General features: G+C 37.7%; 3 protein-coding genes across 5 annotated transcripts; 1 reads left to right on the plus strand and 2 right to left on the minus strand.

Annotated features, from left to right (window-relative positions):
- Positions 1 to 1,304: 1,304 nt before the first annotated feature.
- Positions 1,305 to 6,168, minus strand: LOC117926566 (beta-glucuronosyltransferase GlcAT14A-like). 3 transcript variants are annotated; one of them, XM_034845698.1, is made up of 5 exons: positions 5,922 to 6,168; positions 4,668 to 5,558; positions 3,242 to 3,317; positions 3,019 to 3,134; positions 1,305 to 2,046 (listed from the first exon to the last, which is right to left on the minus strand). In XM_034845698.1, exons 2-5 carry the CDS (start codon positions 5,272 to 5,274, stop codon positions 1,538 to 1,540), a joined length of 1,308 nt encoding a protein of 435 aa, XP_034701589.1. In that variant the 5' UTR covers positions 5,275 to 5,558; positions 5,922 to 6,168; the 3' UTR covers positions 1,305 to 1,537. The 3 variants fall into 3 exon arrangements, with proteins under 3 accessions (XP_034701589.1, XP_034701590.1, XP_034701588.1); XM_034845699.1 differs by lacking the exon at positions 5,922 to 6,168 and having other exon boundaries at positions 4,668 to 5,302; positions 5,427 to 5,915; XM_034845697.1 differs by lacking the exon at positions 5,922 to 6,168 and adding an exon at positions 5,837 to 5,903.
- Positions 6,169 to 11,799: 5,631 nt separating this feature from the next.
- Positions 11,800 to 19,042, plus strand: LOC117925883 (protein ULTRAPETALA 1-like). Its single transcript, XM_034844991.1, has 3 exons — positions 11,800 to 12,343; positions 14,111 to 14,435; positions 18,573 to 19,042. The coding sequence occupies exons 1-3, from the start codon at positions 12,136 to 12,138 to the stop codon at positions 18,745 to 18,747; spliced, it is 708 nt and encodes a 235-aa protein (XP_034700882.1). The 5' UTR covers positions 11,800 to 12,135; the 3' UTR covers positions 18,748 to 19,042.
- A 511-nt stretch (positions 19,043 to 19,553) lies between these two features.
- On the minus strand, positions 19,554 to 23,278 carry LOC117925882 (H/ACA ribonucleoprotein complex non-core subunit NAF1-like). The gene is made up of 3 exons (XM_034844990.1): positions 22,247 to 23,278; positions 21,195 to 21,272; positions 19,554 to 21,007 (listed from the first exon to the last, which is right to left on the minus strand). Exons 1-3 carry the CDS (start codon positions 23,138 to 23,140, stop codon positions 19,832 to 19,834), a joined length of 2,148 nt encoding a protein of 715 aa, XP_034700881.1. The 5' UTR covers positions 23,141 to 23,278; the 3' UTR covers positions 19,554 to 19,831.
- Between the last annotated feature and the right edge of the window lie 279 nt (positions 23,279 to 23,557).

Below are 23,557 nucleotides of genomic sequence, written 5' to 3' on the forward strand. Positions count from 1 at the left end.
CAAACTTTAAATCATAGTCAGAAATTAAAGCTTGAACATGTCATTTATTTCTATGTATATTTATTATACTGGCATCAAAGCATAGAAATATCTAAGTTATATCCACTCCAGATTTTCTGATAAAAATGTCTGTTAGGTGTCTTTTGTGTCTGTTTTTCTATGATACTGATGTCACAACCAGATAAATGTCTAAAGTTATGGATGACAGATTTGTATTTACTTGTGTGTCATGAGTGTTAGGTTTACAACTTGTGTATCAGCAATCTGAAACTAATGGACAAATGGAAGAAGCACCAAAGAAAAGGGTAAACATGCTATTCTAAACGGACTAGCTAGGCAGAATGGATGGATTGAAGTAAGCTTTTGGATCCTTGCTACATGGCCATCCCAAAATACAAATGTATCAGACCTTGCTTATGTAATTTCAGCTTTTATGAAGGTGTTTGATCAAGGCTTTTCTGGGTTCAGCAAGTATGGAGCTCTGCATTGTCTCTGCCACTCAGGACTTGCATCTCTATGTCTGTCGTCCTCTGTTTTCTTTTGTATAGTCATTTTACAGTGATATCCTTCAATGGAGAATCAAAGGAAAAGAAAAGATAGTGAGGTCTTGATCTTCTGCTAAAACCCATCATAACCACTTCATTTGCAGAACCATTTTTATGGTTGGGATGTGAACTTGGAAAAGTTTGGAATTTGTTCTGATGGATGCAAATGTTCACACCCATATACTTGCTATAGAAGATGTGGATGATAAATCCAGACATGTGATGCTCATGGATTATTTTTAATATTTTCTCTTTTCTGGTGGCAGGTGTTCCTTCATATTGTATCATTCAATTTGGCCCACAAAACTGACCTAACTCTTAATATATATCAGAAAAAGAAGAGAAAAGATGAAGAAGCAAAATTGTACAAAAGTATAACTACTATTACAGACAAACTATGAATATGATATGAAGTCTTATGATGTGCGTTATTAGTTGGGAGTCACAAATAGATGGTTTCTCACCCTTATCAGAATCACGCAACCATGCAGCTCTTGGCTCAATTGAAGGAGCTGCTAGGATTGACAGTGAGATTAATCATGAACAGGCTCGAAGATCGGACTTATAACCAGGTGTGGTACACATTGGAGTCGTGTAGTTCATGACAGCACAGGGAGTGCCATGTACAGCCCATTGCAGCAGACTGGTAGTCATGGTTGAAGCTGCCTAATGAAGCTATCAACCTTGAGTTGCACTCAGGGGGCTTAGGCTGAGGTAGAGAAGGGATAATGTTTCGATCCAATTGACAGTAACAACCAATAAACAAAGAGAAGATTGGCTTTCAGTTCAGTAGAATCGTTATCATTCTGATAAGGATAACAGAAATAGGCTAATGAATGTCTGGCGTATAACCTACAAAGGATTTTCAATATTCCTGTAAAGTAGAAATTGCTTTTGACTGTGAATGTTCATTTAATTTAGACATTCTATTGTTCATCAACCGTGTAACCTAAGAATACACCAATATACACTTGGGGTAATTCCAACTCTCCTTATGAACACTGCTTACTCTGATATTCTTCAGATAACAGCTTCTGAGTTAGTTCTTGCAATCGCTCAGCACCAGGACCTGACCTAAATATTGAGTCATTACCGCGCACAGAGCAAGGGTCAGCCCCACCATCTGAGTTCCCAACACACCATGCTCCTGGTGCGAAGCGGTTTATACGTCCTAGAAGCTCTTTATCGATCTTGTCTAAGACTGGATCATCCTTTGCAAATTTCCGAGCAAATGGGGCTCCACTTTTTACCATTTTGTCATAGTCCTTGATTGTCAAAGAGAGAGGGTGCTGCTTAGGTGGATTGTCCCAAGCAATGTAGTGCAGATCATGGCTAATTGCAGTATTGCGGAACTCTTCAGTGTTACAAATAACAGTGTGGAAGTAGCCTTCTGGGGAGGAGATGAAATTTGTGTAGTACATTAGGATAGTTCGTGGAAGGTTATCCCATCCCAATATGCAGTACTCAACAAATGACCTTGTTAGCATTACCCATGCTGAACCTGTGTAAAATAAGGAAAAAAGAAAAAAGAACACAAAAGAAGTGTTTGAGATATGGAATTTAAGCCAATCACAAGTATAAGAATTTCACAAAGAATTGAAAGTCATAATATATGAATTAGATGATCAGATTCAACCCTGGTAGTGTAGCTTTTGTGTGTACACGTGCACACAGTGTGTGGGGTTGCTTCTGTTTAGTGAGAGGGAGTTGTGTGGTATTGGGATTGGTAAAGGAAGTGGGATGCAGGAGCAGAACATGTAATGGGTGACTAACCAGCTCATCTTAGTTCTGAAAGAAGACTTGAGGCTTCGAGCCAGTACATTTTCAAAACACACTACTGCACACAAAAATCTAATTAGCATGTTAAAAAGAGTACAGCTAACTGCAAATGCAAATTTATACATTGTGTATACTTTCAGGTGTACTTCTTTAGGCATTCTTAATACAATTGCTTTTACTTATAAAAAAACTGCAAATGCAAATTTACAGTAATTCATGTCACCAATTCAACACACATTCTTATAAATATAGCCATAGATGGTGCCGAAAATGAAGATAACAGTTGACTGTTAACGTCAAATGGCAATTGCCAAATCTGTTCTCCCGAGGATAACCCACATGCAAAAGTTAAAGAGGAGCAAATGAGGCGTATGAGATGAGTTGAGCATCATCTTTTTCTTGACCTTACATTGTAATCTTTGTATCGACCTTGTGCGTGCATGTGTGTGTGTTTGTGTAAAGAGAAAGAACAACGTTTTGGCCCCAAAAAGATACAATGTTCCTCCCACAAATTGCAAACATTACTTCTGATTTTTATTGCTAACTTCAGAACTTCAAGACTGTAAGCTCCAAGAAAAGTCCAATCAAACCACTCAGGCATTCAAAGAAATGAATATGTTGGCAATGGCTACACAATCATATGAAATGTCCATGACATGTTATGCTAAATGAATTGATCATGTATAGAACTTACCAGTGAACAACTTAAAAGATGTGGGAAGTGACCGACGTTGAGTAGTCCAAAAAATGTCAGACTTTTTAGATAGATGAAGGCCTGGATCGATGACAATAGGCTTTGCTCTTTGGTTCCTGCAGAAGTATGTAAAATGATATATCCACGCTAAATATAATTGGTGAATTGGAAGAAAAGAGGATCTTGTTGGGCTCGTGTATGTGCTGCATATGATTTTACTTACAGTTTCCACCCAGCAATCTTTGTATGTTCAATGAAATTGAGAGTTCTGGATAAGTTAGAGAAAACATGAAGCAGATCTGCGTAAGCAGAACAAACATCAAACTTCTGCAAATCATAAAATTGAATCTAAAACTCAATTTCGTATTCATCTCTAACTAGGAAAGTACAACAAATCACAAAAGTTGCATTAGAACTCAATTTTGAGTATACCTCAAACTAAGAAAGGTGGAAAGGGAATCTTTCACAATTAAATCTAGGTAACAAATTACAAAAATGATTTCAATGGATAAAACCAAAAAGCAAATCACAAGACAATCTCAAACCAAAGAAGGAAGAGGAGGATGAGAGTTGGGGCTATCAGAACCCAGGATTGACTAAAAATGCATTTGAGTGAATTAGGTTCAGTACATATGATAAGTACCGATAAACAACCATTCAGTAGCAACGTTCATGGGGAAAAAACAGAAAAGAACTCCTTACATAGGAAAATTCACAGACAAATCACCCTATACTTTTTCTGGATCACAAAGAAAATATACCAAAATGCTATTGAATGATATTAGATATTTTTTCAAACATTCACCAAGATTTTTCCAATTAGAAATCAGGAGATTCAGCAGTAAAGTCATCAAAACCTTTCTTTTGCTCTGTAGAAATTGTCCTCTTACAAAGGAGTTGAACATCAACTGTGTCAGCATTATATTTACTCTTGGGCCTCCAAATGACTTAGAAGAATGAAACAGTAATAGTTAACTTCTCAAAATCAAAGGGGATGTCTTTCCAATTATACCAATTCTATCTGATTTCGCTATAATTCAGCTGACTGGAAATGGTGCGTGGGAACTGAGTTGAAATGCCTTTTACAGGATCCAAAGTTATAAGTTTGTAGTTTCCACACTCATCACTCAATCATGTCAATGCAGGAAAATAGTTTGATTTTGAAACCTCCAACCCGTCAATCCGAACCATCATCTAACCGTTATCCATAAGCAAAGCCTGTCTTTTAATTCTCCCTCATAATCCTATTAAATTTAGGTTTAATTAAGTTCTACCAAATATCCTAGAATGCAATGATCAATATTTGAACCATATAAATGTCCAAGAGCATCAATAAGATGGCATGCCTAATATTTCAGCTAAATAAACACCCTAAGTACCAATCATTCTAAAGTGTGCATAGTTTTTCATACCAATTGTCATAGGGTGTGTGAAGGTGTTCATAAAAACCAGTTTCAGATCCTTCAGACCAAATATAAATAAGACCTCAAATTTGCATGATAAAGCAGATTTGATCTACATATCATCAAAGCATAACCTTACAAACATTAACACGGAAAATTATGCAAACATATTAGTAGTAGCAACAAAAACATCAACAATAACAACCATGATATTGAACCGAAAAAGGAGCAAAGTCTAGCACTAACCATCTTGTGTCACAAGAGGATAATCTGAAGCACTGAGGTTTAGAAACCAGTCCCATTCCAAGCTCTCCTTCAACAAAATTGCAATTGCTTGGAGTGTACAAGCAATCATTGTAGGACCTTTATAAGTCACCAGATTTGATTGGGCCATTACACGCACATTCTCCACTTCACGAAACGTAGGTTCAGCCTTCACTGACATCGTCAAATCCAACCTTTCACGAGGTGGAGCCTCAAGATCTAAATGTAAAATATACTGGTTCCTGGGATGATACACAGCCTGCAAAGTCCTCATCATCCTCTGGCTATCACCCTTCGTCCCTGAAATAAGATAAGCTAATCTAGGCGCTTCCATGTTTGAATCCCCCTTTACCTCGAGTGATCTCCTTATATCTGATTCTACAAAATACCCACTAGAGTCCTCTGACCTTGAGAACGATATAATGTCGAAAGGAAGCTGATCTCCACCATTTGGAGAGGAAAGTGGCCAAAAGAGAGCTACCAAAATCAAAGTAACCGAAACTAGCATGCTCGCAAAAAACGGAAGAATCCATTTTGTATCACTGAACACCCTTCCTGGGTGGAAATTTGCATTTTTCCTCATAATCATTCACTACTGATTCTCCCAATCTCCCCTCCTACGCAGAAAAACAAACCTCCCGAATTTTGAATTATCGTCGAACCCCAGTAAAATAATTCACAATCAACACAAAATCCCCCAATCTTCTCAAAAGCAGAAAACCAAGAAGAAGCAAAACATACCTATAACATCTAAGCATTAGCTGAAGAATATCCAAAACAAATCATGGGTTTCAAGCGAACCCACTCAAATTCCGTATATGCACAGAGATCAAAGAAGCTTAAGATGCGAACCCCAGCTCAAAACTGCAAAATCTGCTCAATCGCTCACCATGCACAAAAGCAAAGGTATGATTTTTCAGATGGGTTTTGCAAAAGCCACACAAAATATGTTAATTTCAATCGAAACGAAGAAACCCGAATTGAAAGTGGTTGTTCATGTAGTCGTAATGTAACGTGTAGACAAATTCAGTTCTACCGGCAAAATTTATTGAGCAATAAACTGAAACTGAGGTTTATCCATAAATGTTGTCAGATCTAACTTACTTCTAATAAACAACGGCAAAAAGTTTTCAAAAAACGGAGAACATAACCTTCTATAACTTCCATATACTTCAAACCCACAACAAAAGCTGAGGATGTAGCTGAAGATGAAAAGGACAGAGAGTGATTACTGACCCGCTCAGAGCCGTAGAAATTGCCTCATTGTGTAAAAAAACGGAATGAATTTATTAGTTTAATTGGTGAGTTTAATTTAATTAACAGACAACAAATAGTTAGTATTTAGGAATGGGGTCACTGTTGGGTTGCTTCTTCCCACTGTGCATACTTTCCCAAATCGCGTTGTTGACGAGGAGTGCAAGTCAAGTGGTATGCAGTCGATGGATTGGTTGGTGGTGCTGGGTTTTTCCTCTTTCTCTTCTGAAAAAATGGAACGATGTCCAACATTTATGACCCTTCTACATACTGATGTTGTTGAAAACTGGTTTCTCCTAATTAAAACATAAAGCAATTTTCTATGTTTTCAAATAATCTTATTTTTCAAAACAATTAACAGCTATTTTTAACCATGTTGGTACAATGTGTTGGGGTGCAACTTAGGTAGTTCACCCGATCAAATCCAAATCCAATTTAATCTTTGAACGAGTCTGAATAATCATTTTTAATACTAATCTAACCTAAACCTAATTTAATATTTTTATAATATTTATAATGCATCTTATCCTATAAAATAATATTCATTTTTTTCTATTTTTAAGAAAAATATTAAATTATATTTATTCTTTTATTACTATATTAAAATTTTATCCTATTTATTATTTAAATTTTCATATAAATACATTAAAATAATATCATAGATATATTTTAAATTATATAACTCAACCAATTTGAGTCTAATCCGAGTCTAACCCGATCAACCCAACTTTTAATTCTTGTTTGGCATGTGTTACAATAGAAATGTTATTGTTACATCTTTCAGTGTCATCCAACCCAAACTCAACTCACCCACATAGTCCAACCAGCAACATAGCGCAACCCACTAACCCACATAGCTTTCTTTTATTTTTGCAGTTCTTACTTTCTCTGATCCACTCACCCACATAGTCCAACCAGCCCACATATTCACCCACGTGTCTTTTAATCTTTACTTTCTTTAACCCACTCACCCACATAGCCCAAAATCCATAAACTACTCATTTATTATCTCTGTGGATCTGGTTATGTAAAATTTAATTTAGGTTTTTTTAATTAAAAATTGGTTTTAAATCATTCCCTCATAAAAATAAGGAAGCAATATTTATTTTTCTCTTTGCTAGGTCTTGACCCAAATGAGCAGCCTTTGATCCATGAATGGTCCAATTGATTTGTTCTTGGGGCAATGGCCCAATTATCTACTATTGACATCAACCTGGTTCAATATATTACAATTGCCCGCAGAGAAAATAGACCCAACGCCACCAGATAGAGCCTGAGGCACGGATTGACAAATCCAGGGCCCAGAAAATATATGGCCCATTGGGCCCAATTATTGGTAATCTTTAATGGGCTTTGTTTGGTGAGTTAAATCCGAGTTCCACCTTGATTCTAGGAGACTGAGCATCAATTTATAAATATATATATATTTTAAAAAAATATTCGTTGATAAGAGAAATCCAAAAATCAGTTGTACTGTTCTGAAATTAAGGTAAAAAAATAATTAAAAATGATTTATCTTGATTAATTATTATTATAGAAAGGTGGCCTAATTTATAGTATGACCTTTTCCTTGGATTTCTAGTCAAACATCTCGACCACCTCTAATTTATTAACTTCTTCCACGCGCCTCAATTAAGGCTTTGATAGGTGATTGTTTTATAATGCAGTTTTTGAAAATTATTTTTTAATGTCTTATAAAATAAAAATAAAATATTTTTAACTTATTTTTAATTTTTATTTTATTTTATAATCATTTTACATACTTATATTGTTAATTTTTAAAACATTCCTTATAAAATAAGTAAAAATAATAAAAAATATTATTTAAAAATATTACATTTATATTCTTAAGAACATAAAACCGAGAACCCTTTTTTATCATCCCTCGTATTCTTTCTCATTCAAAATACGAGAATTATTTAATAAAATTTCAAATTAATAGGAATTAATTATGTTTAATCAAAATCTAAGATAATGAAATTAACCCTTCTCTTTTTCATGGCATGGGTTTTGGGTTTGACGTGATGAGGTGATAATGAATTTACGAGAGGAGTAAAGGTTGACCTGGGTGAAAATCAGAGAGAGAGAGAGAGAGGAGAGAGAGGAGAGAGAGAGAGAGAAAAAGGAGAAGTTAAAAAACGCCGTCGTTGGGCACTTTAGGGAGAATCTAATAATGTACGAGTGAGAAGGGGATTCGATCATATAATATTTACATATATGGGATTTGAAGATATGAGATGTGGCATCCATGACAGTGACGTCTCTTCTTCTCCCTCTCTCTCTCTCTCTCTCTCTCCTTTTTCAATTTCTTCCCTCCTCAGCTGCCTCCCTCCATCAATTTCTAAAGCTATAAGGCTACGATTCCATTTCTTTATATTTGGCTCCCCTGTATCAGAACTTGGAATTCTGTCATACAGCCTGGATTCCTGGCCTCCTGGCCTCCTTATTATATTAATATCAGATTGTTAGACTCTAGTAGGTGCAGAAAGCAGGTAAGAGCTACTTTATGGTTAAAATGATTGAATCCCCACAAAACTTTGATTTCCTTTTCCTCACTTCCTCAACACCCAATTAAATAGCAAGGGAAGGGGTGGTGGCAACCACCAACATACCATACTGAAAATGCCCCCATGTGGCCTCTCTCTTAGGGGGGAATCCACATAGAGACCCCAGGGTGTGGCCTACAATAGGGCGAGTGAGTCCATGTTGAGGCTCTTTTGGCTGAAAGTGGCTCATATAATTTGATAGATTCCAAGCTCTTTGTGTGTGTTCAAAGGTCATCACGAAGGTGGCCATTATATGTCTAATAACTTAGTACTTAGTTTATAAGTGAGGGTGAGTGTTTTTCGCAAAGGGGAATGTATCCTATTTACTTACGAAAGCCAATAGAATATCAGATCCTCACCAATTTTGTAGGCTTAGACTTTTATTGCCGACATAAAATATCTCATTTCGATCGTGGGAAAGGTGGGAAAGGTAAACCCTTGGGATGATTAATTTCACACTGATCATACTCTACAAACATGCTGATCCACTTAAAATGTGCTGAGTCTAATATCCAATGGTTGGAAATTCTTAAAAGACTATCAATTGCGTAGTTAACAAAACAATTAAAATCCATATAAAATATTTTTATTCTAATTTTAAAGTAGGAAACTTTTAAATATCAAACTCCCAACAATATTGTGGGTAAGCGATCAGATCAGTCAATGTAGAAACAAATTATTATTGGCAGGGAGACTTCTAGATGTAATCAAATAGGTTGTTTGGAATATCGAGGGTCTCTTTTGACGCTAACTTTAACAATTATGTAGTATTACCAAACATCATTGGACTTCTTCAGCAGTCTCTAGGATAACCCATTGGATCCTATAAAAAAGAACCCCATCATAAGCTTTGAGTTAGGTGGCCATCCAATAATATTTGTTAAGAAAAGTACCAAAGACTTGTCAAAGACCATTGTCTCCAGACCCATAATACGCTGATTTCAAAATGGTAGGCCAACCATCACGCTGGAAATTTTGAGTGGTCCTTTGAGAAGAATCCAAAGTATAATTGCACATTGCAAGCTAGCATTAGCTGGAATGCCCCTCTTTAATTTCAGACTCACTGTGGCGTCTCCCTTGGAACCCCCTTCAAAAGGGGTTGCTGCCTTGACTTTTATACATCAGAACGCTTGTAATCACTACGCATAATCATCAACCTGGTCTCCTAAACTTTGTAGATATAGCTGACCGGCCAACTGGGGGTTTGAAAATTTTATTTTCCTTGAGAAAAAGTTGACAGAGGCATACTGTTTGATGTAGTTCCAGTAGGGTTGCTGCTAAAAAAATCCGTGACTGCTACACCACAGCATTGCAAGATGGAAAAATATTGTTGTGTCTGTCTGCCAACTCCCTTCTAACTGATTGCTCTGGGGATCCAGTCTTCCATTGAATACAGTCCATTTCAGCTTAAGTTTATGTGGCCATGAAGTATTCACTGTAAAACAATCCATCTCGAACAATGGAGGATTTTTGTATTTCACTGAAAAGTGAAAGAGGAAGAAGACGATGGTAGGGGAAAACTCTAGCGGGCAATGACTGGCCTTGTTGCCCACCAGTGTATGTGTATATGCAATATGCATCTAGATGCATCAGGCACTGCAGCTGGTAGGACAGCCTAAAAAGGGAGGCTTGGAGCTTGGAGCTTGGAACTTGGAACTGGGAACCTACCTGCTGATGAAGTATAAGAGCTTCTGAGCTAGTTTTTGAGCTATGAAGGGGCCATACATACGTGCAAGAAACATGTGCTGCAAGCACGGATGATCATTGCAGCAACAGTAATAAAAGTACTGAGTCATAATACTAACAACTTGTCCAGAAATCAAAGCATTTGATGATCAGTATCCTCTTGCTCAAAAGCCCACATGATAGGCCCTGCAAACTTACTGCATTAGTTTGGCAGCACTTGATGTAAGCTCTGTTAAGTGTTATCAGTGCTTGATGCCATGTTTATGTGATTGATGGATTCATACGCATATGACCTTTATGACTAGAGCATCCTCTTGAGATTTGTGAATCTCATGACATGAAGATAAGGTCAGCTTTGAGACTAGGTAAAAGGAAGTATTTACCCAGACCGAGTGGGAAAAGATCAATTATAAAAAAAAAGAAAAAAAAAGGGAATTGTGGGGTACCAAGAAAGGAGCTTGGGTGCTTAAAAAGAGGCCAGTAATTAACACCCCTGCATCCCATTAAACATATATCCCACTTTTTAATAAGGGTACTCATATACAAATGAGTTGTTGCCCTTTTGATATCAAGTGGGCTTCCCCAAAATCAACTCATTTGTGCATAATGCAGTGAGAGAGCCATGAGGGGAAAGAGGGAAGAGGGCTGATGATCATTATTCATTAGAGGATTCCTTATGTTCAAAAAAAAAAAAACTAATGAACACTTAAATGATGAAAAAAGCTAAACCCCATCAAATTAAGGATTGGAATTTCATGGAGATTGACATGTAAGAAACAGTGGAGGTCCAAGGTGTACCATTCTATATAGGAAGGACTGAAAAGAGAAAACCCTTTGTCTCTTTCATGCCATTTTGAGGAGGGCTTTTTCCTCTATTATATTCAAAAGAGGTGCCCTTATCCTATGCTTGAAAATCAATATGAACCCCCTCTCTCTCTCTCTCTCTCTCTCTCACTTGACAACTTGTTCATGCTGCACGTTTCAAACTTGTTAATAAGTCACATGTGACAATAATTTCATCAGGAGAAGATTTTTCTCGCACGAGATAGATTACCCAAAACATTGACCAAAACAAATTCATGTGGTGTTTTATTGACCTAAATTTTAATGACTTGACCCACATGTCAACATAAATCTCGTCAAAGTGCTAATTTCGTTTACCATGAAAAAACGAAATTTCTCTTTCCTTTTTCTTAGAAACCCAACTATGTGACCACCTTATTTTTATCACACCAAAATCAAATAACATAGATATTTGTGATGGTAGGAGTGAATTTGTGAGCCAACAGATGGAACAATGTATGGTGTTTGATGGTATGAAAAGGGAAGGCAGCGAAAAACCCTAGCAGAAAAGAGAGAGCAGCCAAACAGAGGAGTAGGTGTAAAAAATTAAAAAGAGTACAGCTTTCAAAAAAAAAACCTCGTCCCCTTCCCATGAGAGGGATTTGCCCATAAACCGTAGGGTACCCTACTTTTATCAAACAACAGATATTTATTTACTATTGTTTGAGACTTTATTTCATGTCATGTCATGCAAGTAGCACAAGCCCACATCAACTCCGTTGGCCTTAAGGAGGGAAAGGAAGAAAGGAGAAAAAAAAAAAAAGGGGAAGAAATTAGGGGGAGAGAGCGCCCTTTAACCCTCCACCCCACGACATTTGTTTTGGATTGTCCAGCTCATTCAACACCCACACCAACTTCTCTCTCTAAATGCTTTCTCTCTCTCTACGATAAACTCTCTCTCTCCTTTTCAACGTTTTCTCCACCAGATCTCTCGGGGTGAGCCGTGGAGATGCGCGCTCATTGAGAGACTTTTCCTTGGTTGTGCTTTTCCATGTTACCAAACGCGGCCTTTGGACTTACCCCCATGTTATTTTTCTGATTGGTTTTCTTGGTTTATTTCGTGAGTTTTTTTGGGTTGATTAGATCTGGGGGTTTTTGTATTTTTTGGAGGTAGAGGAGAAATGGAGAATGGGGGTGGCGGTGGCGGGGAGTTGATGTTCAGTGATGAGGAATTGCGAGAGATAAGTGGGGTTAAGAGAGGTGGAGATTATGTGGAGGTGACGTGTGGGTGTACCAGCCATAGATATGGTGATGCTGTTGGACGGCTTAGGGTTTTCATTGGTGGTGATCTTGAAATCACCTGTGAATGCACCCCTGGTTGTCAGGAAGGTTTCTCTCTCCGGACCCTCTCTCCATATATAAGCATATTCTTTTGCTCTTCTTGGGAAATGGGTTTTGATTTTTATGCATGTTGATGTGTGTATGTGTTTGGTTTGTGGTGGACTGGGTTAGGAGTTCATCGCTGCCACAAAAAGAATGTATATTTGATGAAGAGTTTTACTGTTTTTGGCAAATGGGTTTTGATTCTTATGCATGTTGAATATGTGTATATCGAGTTTTAAGGTACATGGGCCGTGAAGTTAATGTCACCCACTTTGTTTCTTTCATCTGTTTTGGAATAGAATGTGGATTGATGAAAGTCTATGTAAGATGTTTAGGTTTTCTGTCACACAGTTCATGTGTATGTTGATTTGTCTGAGTGACGAACTTCTCTTTTCTTATCATACAACAGGATAGTGCAATTCTAGTCTTTACGTTTCTTACTCTATAGGGTATGGTTTAGATTCACCGATGGCCTGTGTATTGATTAAAGGACCTTCCTTTGAGCCGTTGTGGAATGGTTAAGCCTACACTCTCATTGTTGATGCTATTGTAAGATGCCTGGCGTAGGTTCTTTGACATTGGTTTTTGATTCTAGGATTCTGTTTTTTCTGTTTGACCAAGTAAAACTCTGTATTATCATATGGCAAGCTTCACGAATCAAATGGGCTTTGTCTATGATCTGATGTCGTGTTTTTTCCTGATAAGTCAAGACAAGAGCAGTAAGTCTATATATTTTTTTTTTCATCCTTTACCTCAGAATCTCATGGCAAGAAGTCATGTCTTCTTATGATTTTAATGAGAAGCATGCACATGGGATTTCAAGTTGTTATAAGGTTCTGTGATTTTGAGTGTTTTGAGTTTGTTTCTGTTTTTATGGTGCTGTGATCAGAAATCACCATGCAGAAGGAATAGATTTCCTCACATGACAATTGGTGGTCTGAGTGAAAAGGAATTTAATCTGCCCTTACATGATTGTGTACTTCTGGTTAGTCGTATGGCAAGACCTGTAATTCAGAGTCTAATGAAAAGTTCAAAAATTCCTGCAAAAGTTTGATTATTAAGTATTGCCTGTTGAATAATTGGTTTTAAATTAGCTCAAGTGTTTGACATAAGCTAAAGGGCCAAAGTCGGATAAGTACTCAAAACTTTGAGAAGTTTTAATGGCAAAAATTAAGCTCAGGATTGAACTAATGATTTTCTCTTCACATCTCCAGAAAACTTAGGCATCCAGCCGAGAGTGGATTCTGTTTGTAGGAGTAATGGATAACGCAAAGTGAGAAAAAGCCATTCTTTTATAAAAGTTGCCCAAACTTTTCAAGAGCAAGTTCACAACAGGTGTTTGGACCCACGTTGAGATCATTTAGGCACAAAACTTATCATTAAGTTGCTTATGGCTATCTAGTCTGTAATTATTCATCTTTGTACCGTCAGCCCTATTCTTACTTTATCAAAAGAATATGGTGGGTGCAATGGGCAAGACCATCACGTTAATGTTTTAGATCTTGGTAGATATGATCTTTAAGACGATACCCAACAAGTGGTAGTTGATACCCATAATTCCATCATGTGCTACACTTGTCAGGATGTGGTCAATTCATGAGAAACATCAGTATTCCAGTGTCCAGTACATCTGCCTATAGTATACTATTGTTACATTTGAGGTTTTAATTCTTTTTTTTTTTCCTCAGATTCTTGGTGCGATCATTTAATTTTCTAATTTTCTTTGATAAATGAATTTTTTCATGTTTCTAAATCAGTGATTTTCATGACTAGACAAGTTGACCCCAGCTGCATTTGAGAAGCATTCTGGAAGAGAGACAGCTAGGAAATGGAAGAACAATGTCTGGGTAATAGTTAATGGGGAGAAGGTTCCATTGTCAAAGACAGTGCTGCTTAAATACTACAATCAAGCATCAAAAAATGCTAATGGGTCTCACAGATCCCATAATGGACGAGTATGTCATCGAGATGAATTCGTTCGCTGTACTAGGTGTAACAAGGAGCGCAGGTTTCGTCTCCGGTCTAAAGAGGAATGCCGAATTCACCATGATGCTTTGGCAGATGTGAATTGGAAATGTCCTGATCTGCCATATGACAAGTATGATTCCATCCTGCTCTTCTTAAATAAATTGTTTTCCATTTTTTTTAATGATACCTGTTAGAGTTTGTTCTTTCTGATATATGCCATTAGCATTCTAGATTATGTTATTGAATTTTATCTTTTCACCCCACTAAAACATATATAGAAATATGAGGTCAGTTCCATTTAGAGAGCAGAAAGAAAAAAAAATGGTGGAGATTGCTAATCATTTTCAGCTGCTTTTCTTTGTTAGTTCCAGCTGCAGCTGTATCTTAATTGTTTGCTTCCTGTGCTGGCCTGTCCCAGATTTCGGTTCATGTTATGCATTCTTTATATTGTTACAACAGCTTCTCTTGAATCCCTTCCTCCACCCACCGTTCTAGTGTAATAAAGGTACTTGAGCTAGTGTAGCATTCCCAAGCACTATCCTCATTTGCAGCCCTGGGATATAAAACAGTGGATCTACCAGCAGCAGAGGCTGCGTACACATGTTCACCTGTTTTTCTACTACCATAGGCAAGAGCAGTTGCTGATATCGAGTGTCTAGTGTTTTCATTTGCATGTTAAGGGCATTTTCAGTTGTAGCACCATGAAGTATTTTGTGCCTGTAACTAACCTATAAGGTGTCAGTTTTCCTCCTAAAGTCATTAGTTGGAGATACAAGTTGCTCAATACAATTCAAGGAATGTGGAGTTTAGTGTATTGGAGTCTTAGTAATGTTGATTAACTTGGTAAATGGTAACTGTCTAAGTCCAAAGAAGGCCCTTCTCATGTCATAGTTGAAGTGTGAAGAAAACATGAACTAGTGGGCTAGGGAATTTATCATCTCAAATCAAAAGACTCCAATCTGTTTTTCAGAGGCTTTTTCTAGTTGCTAAATATCTGTGGAGGCTTGAGATGTTGAAATGTAAAAACTTGTTTTTATTCTTTGATCCAAACATCACAGAAAATGAAGGTTGTTTTACAATGTCCACTGGATGAAATGTGAATCAACCTGTATGCCATTAGGCATAGGAATGATCAGATTTGGAAATTTAACTGCTGTGTGTTATTCTCTTTCACGCATTAGCATAGTGATTATTAAAGAGTGAGTAATAATGATCGCTTCCAATATATTTCTGGTTTCTTCCTCATACATCTTTTACAATCTCCAAAAAGGACTTTTCATTTATTAGACAATTATAAGTTCTAGCTGCTGTATGGTTCATCGTCCCTCTTGGGTTTGTGTAAAGATTGATGATTCTAAAATATTATCATGACAAACATTGAATTTGTGGTACTATGGTGCCAGCTGAATTGTTGTAGCAACTTTTCTTGCTAAAAGGACATTTAATCTTTCTGGGTATATGTATGCATTGCTGTTGAATTCCCAAGTCAGTGAACTATTCAGTAGACTATGTAAGTGATTAATTATTGCATATTTATATTTATCAGAATCTCATTGAATTATAGTCAAATATTTTTATGCATGTGTTGTATGACTGCTGCAATAAAACTGGTTTATATTGAAATTTTGAGTAAGACAACTTTGTGTCCCTCCTAAAGAAAGTATAGGTAATAGCAGAACTCATTTTTCTGTTAAAAGTGTGTGCTGGAGTGAATCAACTAGTTCGACGTAATTCACAATAGAGACATTGCAATGATAAGATGAGTGTCATAATGAATAAGGATATAGTCAATGATAATTTTAATTTTATGAAATTAATGTATGGTCTGTTGTCTATTAAACAAGTTGTAGGTGAGAGGATTATGTGTATTCGCATCATTAGCAATTAAAAGAATGTGTTATATAGGTAATAGCAGAGCTCGTCTTTCTGTTAAAAGTGTGCTGGTGTGAATCTATTAGTTCGATGTAATTCACGGTAAAGGCATTGCAATGATAAGATGAGTGTCATAATGAATAAAGATATAGTCCATGATAATTTTAATTTTATGAAATCAAGGTATGGTTTGTTTATTAAATGAGTTGTAGGTGAGAGGATTATGTGTATTCCTATCATTCAGAATTAGAAGAATGTGTTACAAGGATATTTTTGAAGGATGGATCAAAACAGAAGTCCTCACAGGAAGAAAGTCTAAGTTAGGTCAACCTAATGGTTATGTAAGACAAGGATGCTAAGTTAATATGAGTAAAGGTGTAACATATCATGTCTCAAGGAGTGTAGGATGCATGTCAATGCATGTGGATGCTGGTGTCATGATGACTGGTGCTTGACACATCAATCTTCAATAAGAAAAATTGTCCTAAATAATATAGTCGAATGAAGTTTTGAATTTCCTCTCTCTGCAAGGAGATTTCTGCTTTTGATTCTATCACATTCTTTTCCTTGTTAAATTTCACTCCTCATGCAAAAGGTTGTTTTCAAGGTTGGAATCAGTATGAGATACAACACTTGAGTTTGAAATGGTTTGCAATCTTGCCTTACATAATAGATTCCCTTGATAAATGAAAGGCTTATAATAGAAAATTGGAAGAATGGGGGCTTATTTTGATGATCTTTGTGGGTAAGAGGAAAAAGGGGGGTGAATTAAACTGAGGGGGAGCATGGTCGTGGTTGGTGTTGGAAAGAAAAGGAGTATAGAGGTTTGTGAAGGATGAAGAGATTAAAGGTTTTTACATTTGGGACTCTAGACTCGTAGAGGACTCCTGGTAGAACAAATATGCAAGTTTCACTAGTTTGATTTTGTTTTCTTTAATATGAGAAATGGCACTATAGCAGCCCTGTTAAAGCGGTTACAACATATCATTGACTGTTATAAAAGCAACAAAACCATTATGATGATGTGATATTGTTGGATTTGAAGGAGGCCTAAATAGCCACCATATATTGTTGTGGGAGCAGCCATATGTTATGTAAAACAGCTATAACCCTGGAATGTGTTGAAAAGCTATGCCAATGCTTTATATAAATCATTGTAGAATTTGAGAGCCAAAACCCCTTTCTTGTCTTTATTTGATGTAACTACTTGCGCTGGCTGAGAGCAAAAAAATAGTTTAGTCAAATCACACATGAGCAGGTTCTATACTGATTGGAAAAGAATAGTCCTAAATAGTCTCCAAGTGAAACTGGGCCTTTGTGTGGAAATGAGAGTGCTAAGTTTTTTATGGACTGATAACCCTTGGTGAATCGTTTTTCTAATTCACTTGTTTCATATTTTGGTGATCTGTCATTGCTTGTTACAAGGAAAACGACTTTTAGTTGTTTGGGTAAAAACCTTAAAATCATCCATAATGAGCTGCAAGGAGAGCATTCATAGGGTTGTTTGAAACTGAGATATTGCTTGATGTCATCGACACTTAAAGATGCTTTTGTTAATATTTTGTTGTGGAGAAACAAATTGATATGAAAAACCAGGCTTGCACTAGTTTTTCTAATGCCTTAATCTCTTTACAGTGACGTATTTTTTAAATTTATGTGTGCCTTTCTGGCATTGGTTTTGTTTGGGGAAGTAATTTCTTTTTCCATTTTTTAACTTTCAAGAATGCAAATTTCTATGTTGCTAAAATATTATGCCAAGAATGCCATGCTAACCCATTAAATACGCGACATGCTTAATCTATCGACCTAGATGGCACAACTGAACTTGTGTATGGATTGACTTCTAATCATGGTATTAAATATTCATTAAAATTGTTTTCTTGTTGAGCCTACCCTGACCCTGAGTACTATTTTTGGTGGAATGGTTGAAGATTTGCTTTTAACCCATGTTCATTAAACACTTCATTGCATGTTTTAATAAACAATAGGTGTAAGGAAGACTGACTAGTAACCTACTTGCTTTAATTTATGGTTGCTTAGTTCAAATTCATACTGTGATCGAAAAGAGAAGATTAAAATATAGTTTAATTTTAGTGGACTTCTTTATCAACTTCTCAAAGAACCAGGTGGTACTTGTTTTTGTGGGGAACTACTTGAACTTTGAAATAATAAAAGTTTATTATAGAAACTTAATTGGGTGTGATTACGTCTATAGTGGCCTTTTAGGCATATGTGCTGAATTATGAATTAGGGGAATGGGTGTTAAGAATGCAACTGCCCTCTGCTGTGCATGCACTTGTTTCAACTAGTCAACACTGTGCCATTATTTTTCTGGAGTTCATTTGTTCAAATGCTTAATTTATGAATTGATATCCCAGGCTTTCCTGTGTTTCAGAATAACATGTGAGGACGAAGAAGAACGTGCAAGCCGCAGGGTGTACAGAGGTTGCTTACGATCTCCTACATGCAGGGGTTGCACCTCCTGTGTATGTTTTGGATGTGAAATCTGCCGCTTCTCAGATTGCAGTTGCCAGACCTGCATCGACTTCACAAGGAATGCAGTAGCTTGAGACTCCAGAGTCCTTTCAAGTCATAATATTCCTTTCTCCATTTTGGTGGGACCCTTTTTTTCATGTTGCTTCATTGCTTAGCCCCAAACCCCACATTTACACAATTCCCATCAGTGACAATTCCTATGTTAAACTTGAAGTTCTAGTCTTCGAGTTCAGTTTTCTGCTTGCTCGAAGACTAGTTTAGAACCTGAGAATTCAGTAATTTATTCTCTAAATTGGAAATTTACATTGGGCATTCCAAGAAGATGTTCCTATTTCGGTGTCCTAATCTTATGCTGTTTACTCCATTTTATTTATTTTTATGCTTTCTGCAAGTATGTACTTAAATTTTGGTATTGACTATTGAGTAGCTTAGCATATTCTCAGCATAGGACAGTAAGGCAAAATCACAGTTGGACCTTGAAACCATATGCTTCATGGAAATATAGGACCTTAGAAGTAACCAGTGGAGATGAAGGTGGTGCTGATACTCTGAATGCATGTGTTGCCACTCTGTCAGACACTTGCAGGTGCTTCAAGGGTGAACTTTAACCAGTTGGCATCCCAGTTTCAGAGGAAGGGAAAGATTTCAAAAAATGCTGACGAAAGTACTATAATTTAATGAGCATGGCAAGGAAATTAAGGGTTATGTTTGGCTTGGTACTAAAACTGAATCTGCTTCGTCCTTGATTTTATGATGGAATCTGCTGACTGCTCTGCCTGCTGCACTTAGAACCACATAACTTGGACCAGTGGGTAATAAAAAAACCGAGGAAATTATTGAGGGGCAATCTGTCATGTTAGTTTCAACTTTCAAATGTGTCACATCCAATTCATAAAGTGAATAACCACAAAATCGTAAAGCTCTCGTTTTCCAATATACTTAATATTAACCTTGAGACAACGTAGGAAAGTTAAAAGGGGAACTACTACGCTTTTACCATTTCTACTTTTTCAGGTTGCAAAGGTTTTCATCATAAGAACACAGCGAAGCTGCGTGAGAAACATTGTAAGACCTGCTACTGTAAGGGACTTATAGAACACATGGTAAACTTCCCTTGGATTTTTCTTTTTTTTTTTGATAGATGACACATGGTAAACTTCACTTGGATTGCTGTTGGCCTCGTCCTCCTCTTCCTCCTCTTCCACCTGCAAAGCGACCACCCCCTCTGTGAAATGGTTTCTTCCCGCGACCAAAGGATGCTCGCTGATTAAATTGCTGGGAAGCTTGGATTTTACCCTGAGTAACAGCAGGTGGTTGCACATCACAACTCTGTCCCATAGGCAATCCGCCGGACAAAGCTCCTTGCTCTCCTGCATTTATGATGGGGCGTGCATGTTGGCCCTGCAAACCCATCCCAAATGCTGCTTGATTGAGGCCACTTTGAGCTCCCAACCCAGGCCAAGGTGGATATGTGGGCCTCATGAAGAAATTTGCCTGCCCAGAAGATAAGATGGCATTAGGAAATGCTGCATGACCAGGATCAAATTGCTGCTGAAACAGCATTCCATTCGGCATTGGCATTTGGAAGGGATGCGGGTGATGGTTCTGTGGGGGCCATGGCAGTGTGTCTGCGGGAAAGCTATTAGGAAAGACTGTGCTTTGTTGCTGCTGACAAGGCATTATTCCACTTGCCCAGATTCCACTTGGAGGTGGGATAAAACCAGCAACCTGTGCCATCTGCGGATATGGTGGAACAAGTCCTCCACCAGCGAAGAACTGCCCCCCACCAAAAGGGCTTGATGCTGCCACCTGTGGTGTATGATGTTGGTCTTGATCAGGAGTTGTTGAATGTTTATCATCAAAAAACTGATCCGCAGCCGTTGAATGTTGACCATTTTTCCAGGCCCCATCCCTATTTTTAACCTTCTTTCTTTTGTTCTTCTTGTTTCCAGGCTTCTGGTCATTTGTTCCCCTTTTTATCATCTTCAGCGTTCTCTTGTGCTCAGCCTCTTCCTCATCATCGGAAAATTCCACATCTGACACCTCTTCATCATTCTCTCCAGATGCATCATATCCCTTCTTATAAAGATTCCTCTCATTGAGAATATGATGGGCAAACTCTGGAACAAATGAGATGAAAGTGCCTTCATTAATCCCAGCAGGGACCTCACTATCAGAGTTATATCTAACCACATAGTAAGGGTTCTTGACAGGACCAAAGATTTCATCAACCAGCCCCAATGGGGACCTGCTTTCTGTTATCCAGAGAATAGAACCCTCAGTAAGAGGTTTGTGCTTCTCTGCCCCTTCTACAACGACTTTGGCACCAATGATCTGTAAACTCATATATAATACCAAGCTAATCCAATTAAAAATATATCGAAAATGAACACCAAGTTAGAGAATGGATCAATCAGTTCAGTAAAAAACATCATGCACAATTGAGACATCATCAGCATTTATGCTTAAAATATAAGGTTTGTTTTCCTATCCCAGAGTTTATGGATTTCCATGAGCTTACCGATGAAACAACTCCCACAGGCAGGGTCTGGTGATGTGGTTGCAAGGTTACATCCAATGGAGGAACTGGAGGGAGAGCCTGCAGGACAATGACAATATTATTATCAGAAAAATCGAATTGCACGATGCTATGAATGAAAGAACAAAAATACCAAATATAGAGGTTCACTAATATTTAGACATGGTAAAACAGGCTAGAGATTTCTCCTACACATGTACTTTCGCATCTTTATGAGTTGAGTTCAAGACACAAATATATGTCATAGATTATCAAAGTAGCTGTTCAAAAAGTACTAACTTCTGTATTTGTTACTCACACACAGTTTACACAGCCAATGTCAAAGCACTATCAGGTCCAAATAGCCTAAGTCAACCCAAATCCAAGGCATTTGTAACGACAACTAGCTGGTGCTACATTTCATACGCTAACCACAGAATCTCATAACAATATAATATTTAAAATGTGGGGAAGAAGATGTTTTATTACATAATCCTGAATATAAATGACTGCTATCCTCTGAAAGTTCAAAAGAGGTAACCAGAAGCTAGCTTCATCCATTGATCCCTCCTTGTTCTTGTTTACTCAAATGGATTAGTAGAACTTTCCTACCCTTTCCATGCCCATAAAGATGAGTTACATATACCTACTGCATGGTAATGGCAGCTGCAAGCTATAAGAGCCCCAGCTAACCAAATTATTCTCCTAGAGAACTCTAGGACCACACACAATCAACCCATCAAGTTTAATGCTTGTATTATAACCCACAAACAAATAACTAGACAATTGCATAAATATCTCATGCATATGATCTTAAAAAGGTTAACAAGAAGAATCAATAATTAAACTAAGTCATTTCGGAAACATCTAACGGAGCAATGATACTGAAAGAAGTGTCCATAAATTACGTGCATGACATATGAAATGCAACAAATTGTGTTACATTCATTTTCTGGTAGGCAATGCGCACTACATTTATTATGTATTATAAAATACAGCACAATTTCAATGGATTAAAATAGAAATAAACTATCACCAAGGCTATAATTATTTACCTCAATCTCATTCTTGGATTTAATTGCTCCTCCCTTAACATTCCCGCAGCTGTCATCTTCCCCATCATAATCACTTCCAGCAATCATCTCTTCCTCCTCCTCCTCCTCCTCCTCCACATCATCATCATCATCATCTTCTTCATCATCATCATCATCATCATCATCATGGCCGTAGTCATCCCTTATCTCCCCTTCTTCTACTTCTCCTTCCACACCCATCACCTCCTTCTCTTCCTCACCTCCCTTCTTCTTTTCCTCCTTTTCCTCCTCCTCCTCCTCCGCGGGATCATCATCATCATCTCCACTTCTTGATGAAGATGATGATGATGAAGAAGAAGTTGAACCCTCAGACTCCGAACTACTTTCACTCTCGTCACCATCCCTGACTAAATCATCAGTCTTCAGAGTATCCGAATTATTTACTAAATGACCACTTTCCATACCGTCTCCACCAACACGAACGGAATCCTTCTCCAACCCGACCAAACTAACCTTCCCCATCTCTTCCTCAATCAAAGACCCCAAATTCCCAAATTTCATAGACTCCCCTCCTAACTTCTTCGCGCAACCATCAGACCCATCAAGAATTTGCTCCGAACTATTAACACTTGCCTTAGACCCATCAGCAATTGGACCCCCAAAAGTAGTTTCTTTACAAGACCCTTCTTCCGCCATCTCAGTGCACTTCTCAGCGCCCGCAAGTTGAACCTTCTCTGAACCTACCCCATCCGGCTCTGACATTTCTTCAATCCACTTGTCTATATTTTCAAAATCGAGAAAAGAATCCGCGAAATTTAAACCACAATCGTCGATTTTTTCATATGGATCAAGCGGGTCGTCGGAGTCCTTGAGTTTTGAACCTTGGTTGAGGTCTCCGGAGACGAATCCTACCATCTCCGAACACAGAAACAAGGGCTCTGCAGGGGAAATTTTGGCGGGCCGACAGAAAAGAGGGTATCCATTGCTACAGAAAATGGTGAAATATAAATAGTTTGTGAGACTCAGCGGAGTTGTTTGGGAAAATACGTTACATGCTTCTTAAAACCCTTAAAACCCTAAAAGCTAGGGTTTTAGGTTTTGTAGTGATGATGGGTCCTGGGAACATGGGCTTTCCATGTTATGTTGGGCCCATACGGGGGCCTGCCCACTGTCTCCAAGCCAGGGTAAACCAGAAGCCCTAAAATTTGTTTCACTCACTATTGTTTCAGTGATATGGGCCTTTAGTTGGGCCTAATCGTTGTTTTACATTTTTACTTCTCTGAGGTTTCTCCATTTAACCTTGGGATAAGCCTCAAAGCCCAAGCCCAGCCC

The sequence above is a fragment of the Vitis riparia genome, chromosome 12 (assembly GCF_004353265.1).
Source record: "Vitis riparia cultivar Riparia Gloire de Montpellier isolate 1030 chromosome 12, EGFV_Vit.rip_1.0, whole genome shotgun sequence".
In the NCBI taxonomy this organism is placed as follows: Eukaryota; Viridiplantae; Streptophyta; class Magnoliopsida; order Vitales; family Vitaceae; genus Vitis; species Vitis riparia.

Coding starts and splice junctions, on each gene's coding strand:
- LOC117926566 (XM_034845698.1), bottom strand. CDS start 5,274: ATGATTATGAGGAAAAATGCAAATTTCCACCCAGGAAGGGTGTTCAGT. Junction 3,318..4,667: donor TCCTCTTGTGACACAAGATG/GTTAGTGCTAGA, acceptor CTGCTTACGCAG/ATCTGCTTCATGTTTTCTCT. Junction 3,135..3,241: donor AAGATTGCTGGGTGGAAACT/GTAAGTAAAATC, acceptor ATACTTCTGCAG/GAACCAAAGAGCAAAGCCTA.
- LOC117925883 (XM_034844991.1), top strand. CDS start 12,136: ATGGAGAATGGGGGTGGCGGTGGCGGGGAGTTGATGTTCAGTGATGAG. Junction 12,344..14,110: donor CACCCCTGGTTGTCAGGAAG/GTTTCTCTCTCC, acceptor TTTCATGACTAG/ACAAGTTGACCCCAGCTGCA. Junction 14,436..18,572: donor CCTGATCTGCCATATGACAA/GTATGATTCCAT, acceptor CCTGTGTTTCAG/AATAACATGTGAGGACGAAG.
- LOC117925882 (XM_034844990.1), bottom strand. CDS start 23,140: ATGGTAGGATTCGTCTCCGGAGACCTCAACCAAGGTTCAAAACTCAAG. Junction 21,273..22,246: donor AATCCAAGAATGAGATTGAG/GTAAATAATTAT, acceptor ATTGTCCTGCAG/GCTCTCCCTCCAGTTCCTCC. Junction 21,008..21,194: donor CTGTGGGAGTTGTTTCATCG/GTAAGCTCATGG, acceptor ATGAGTTTACAG/ATCATTGGTGCCAAAGTCGT.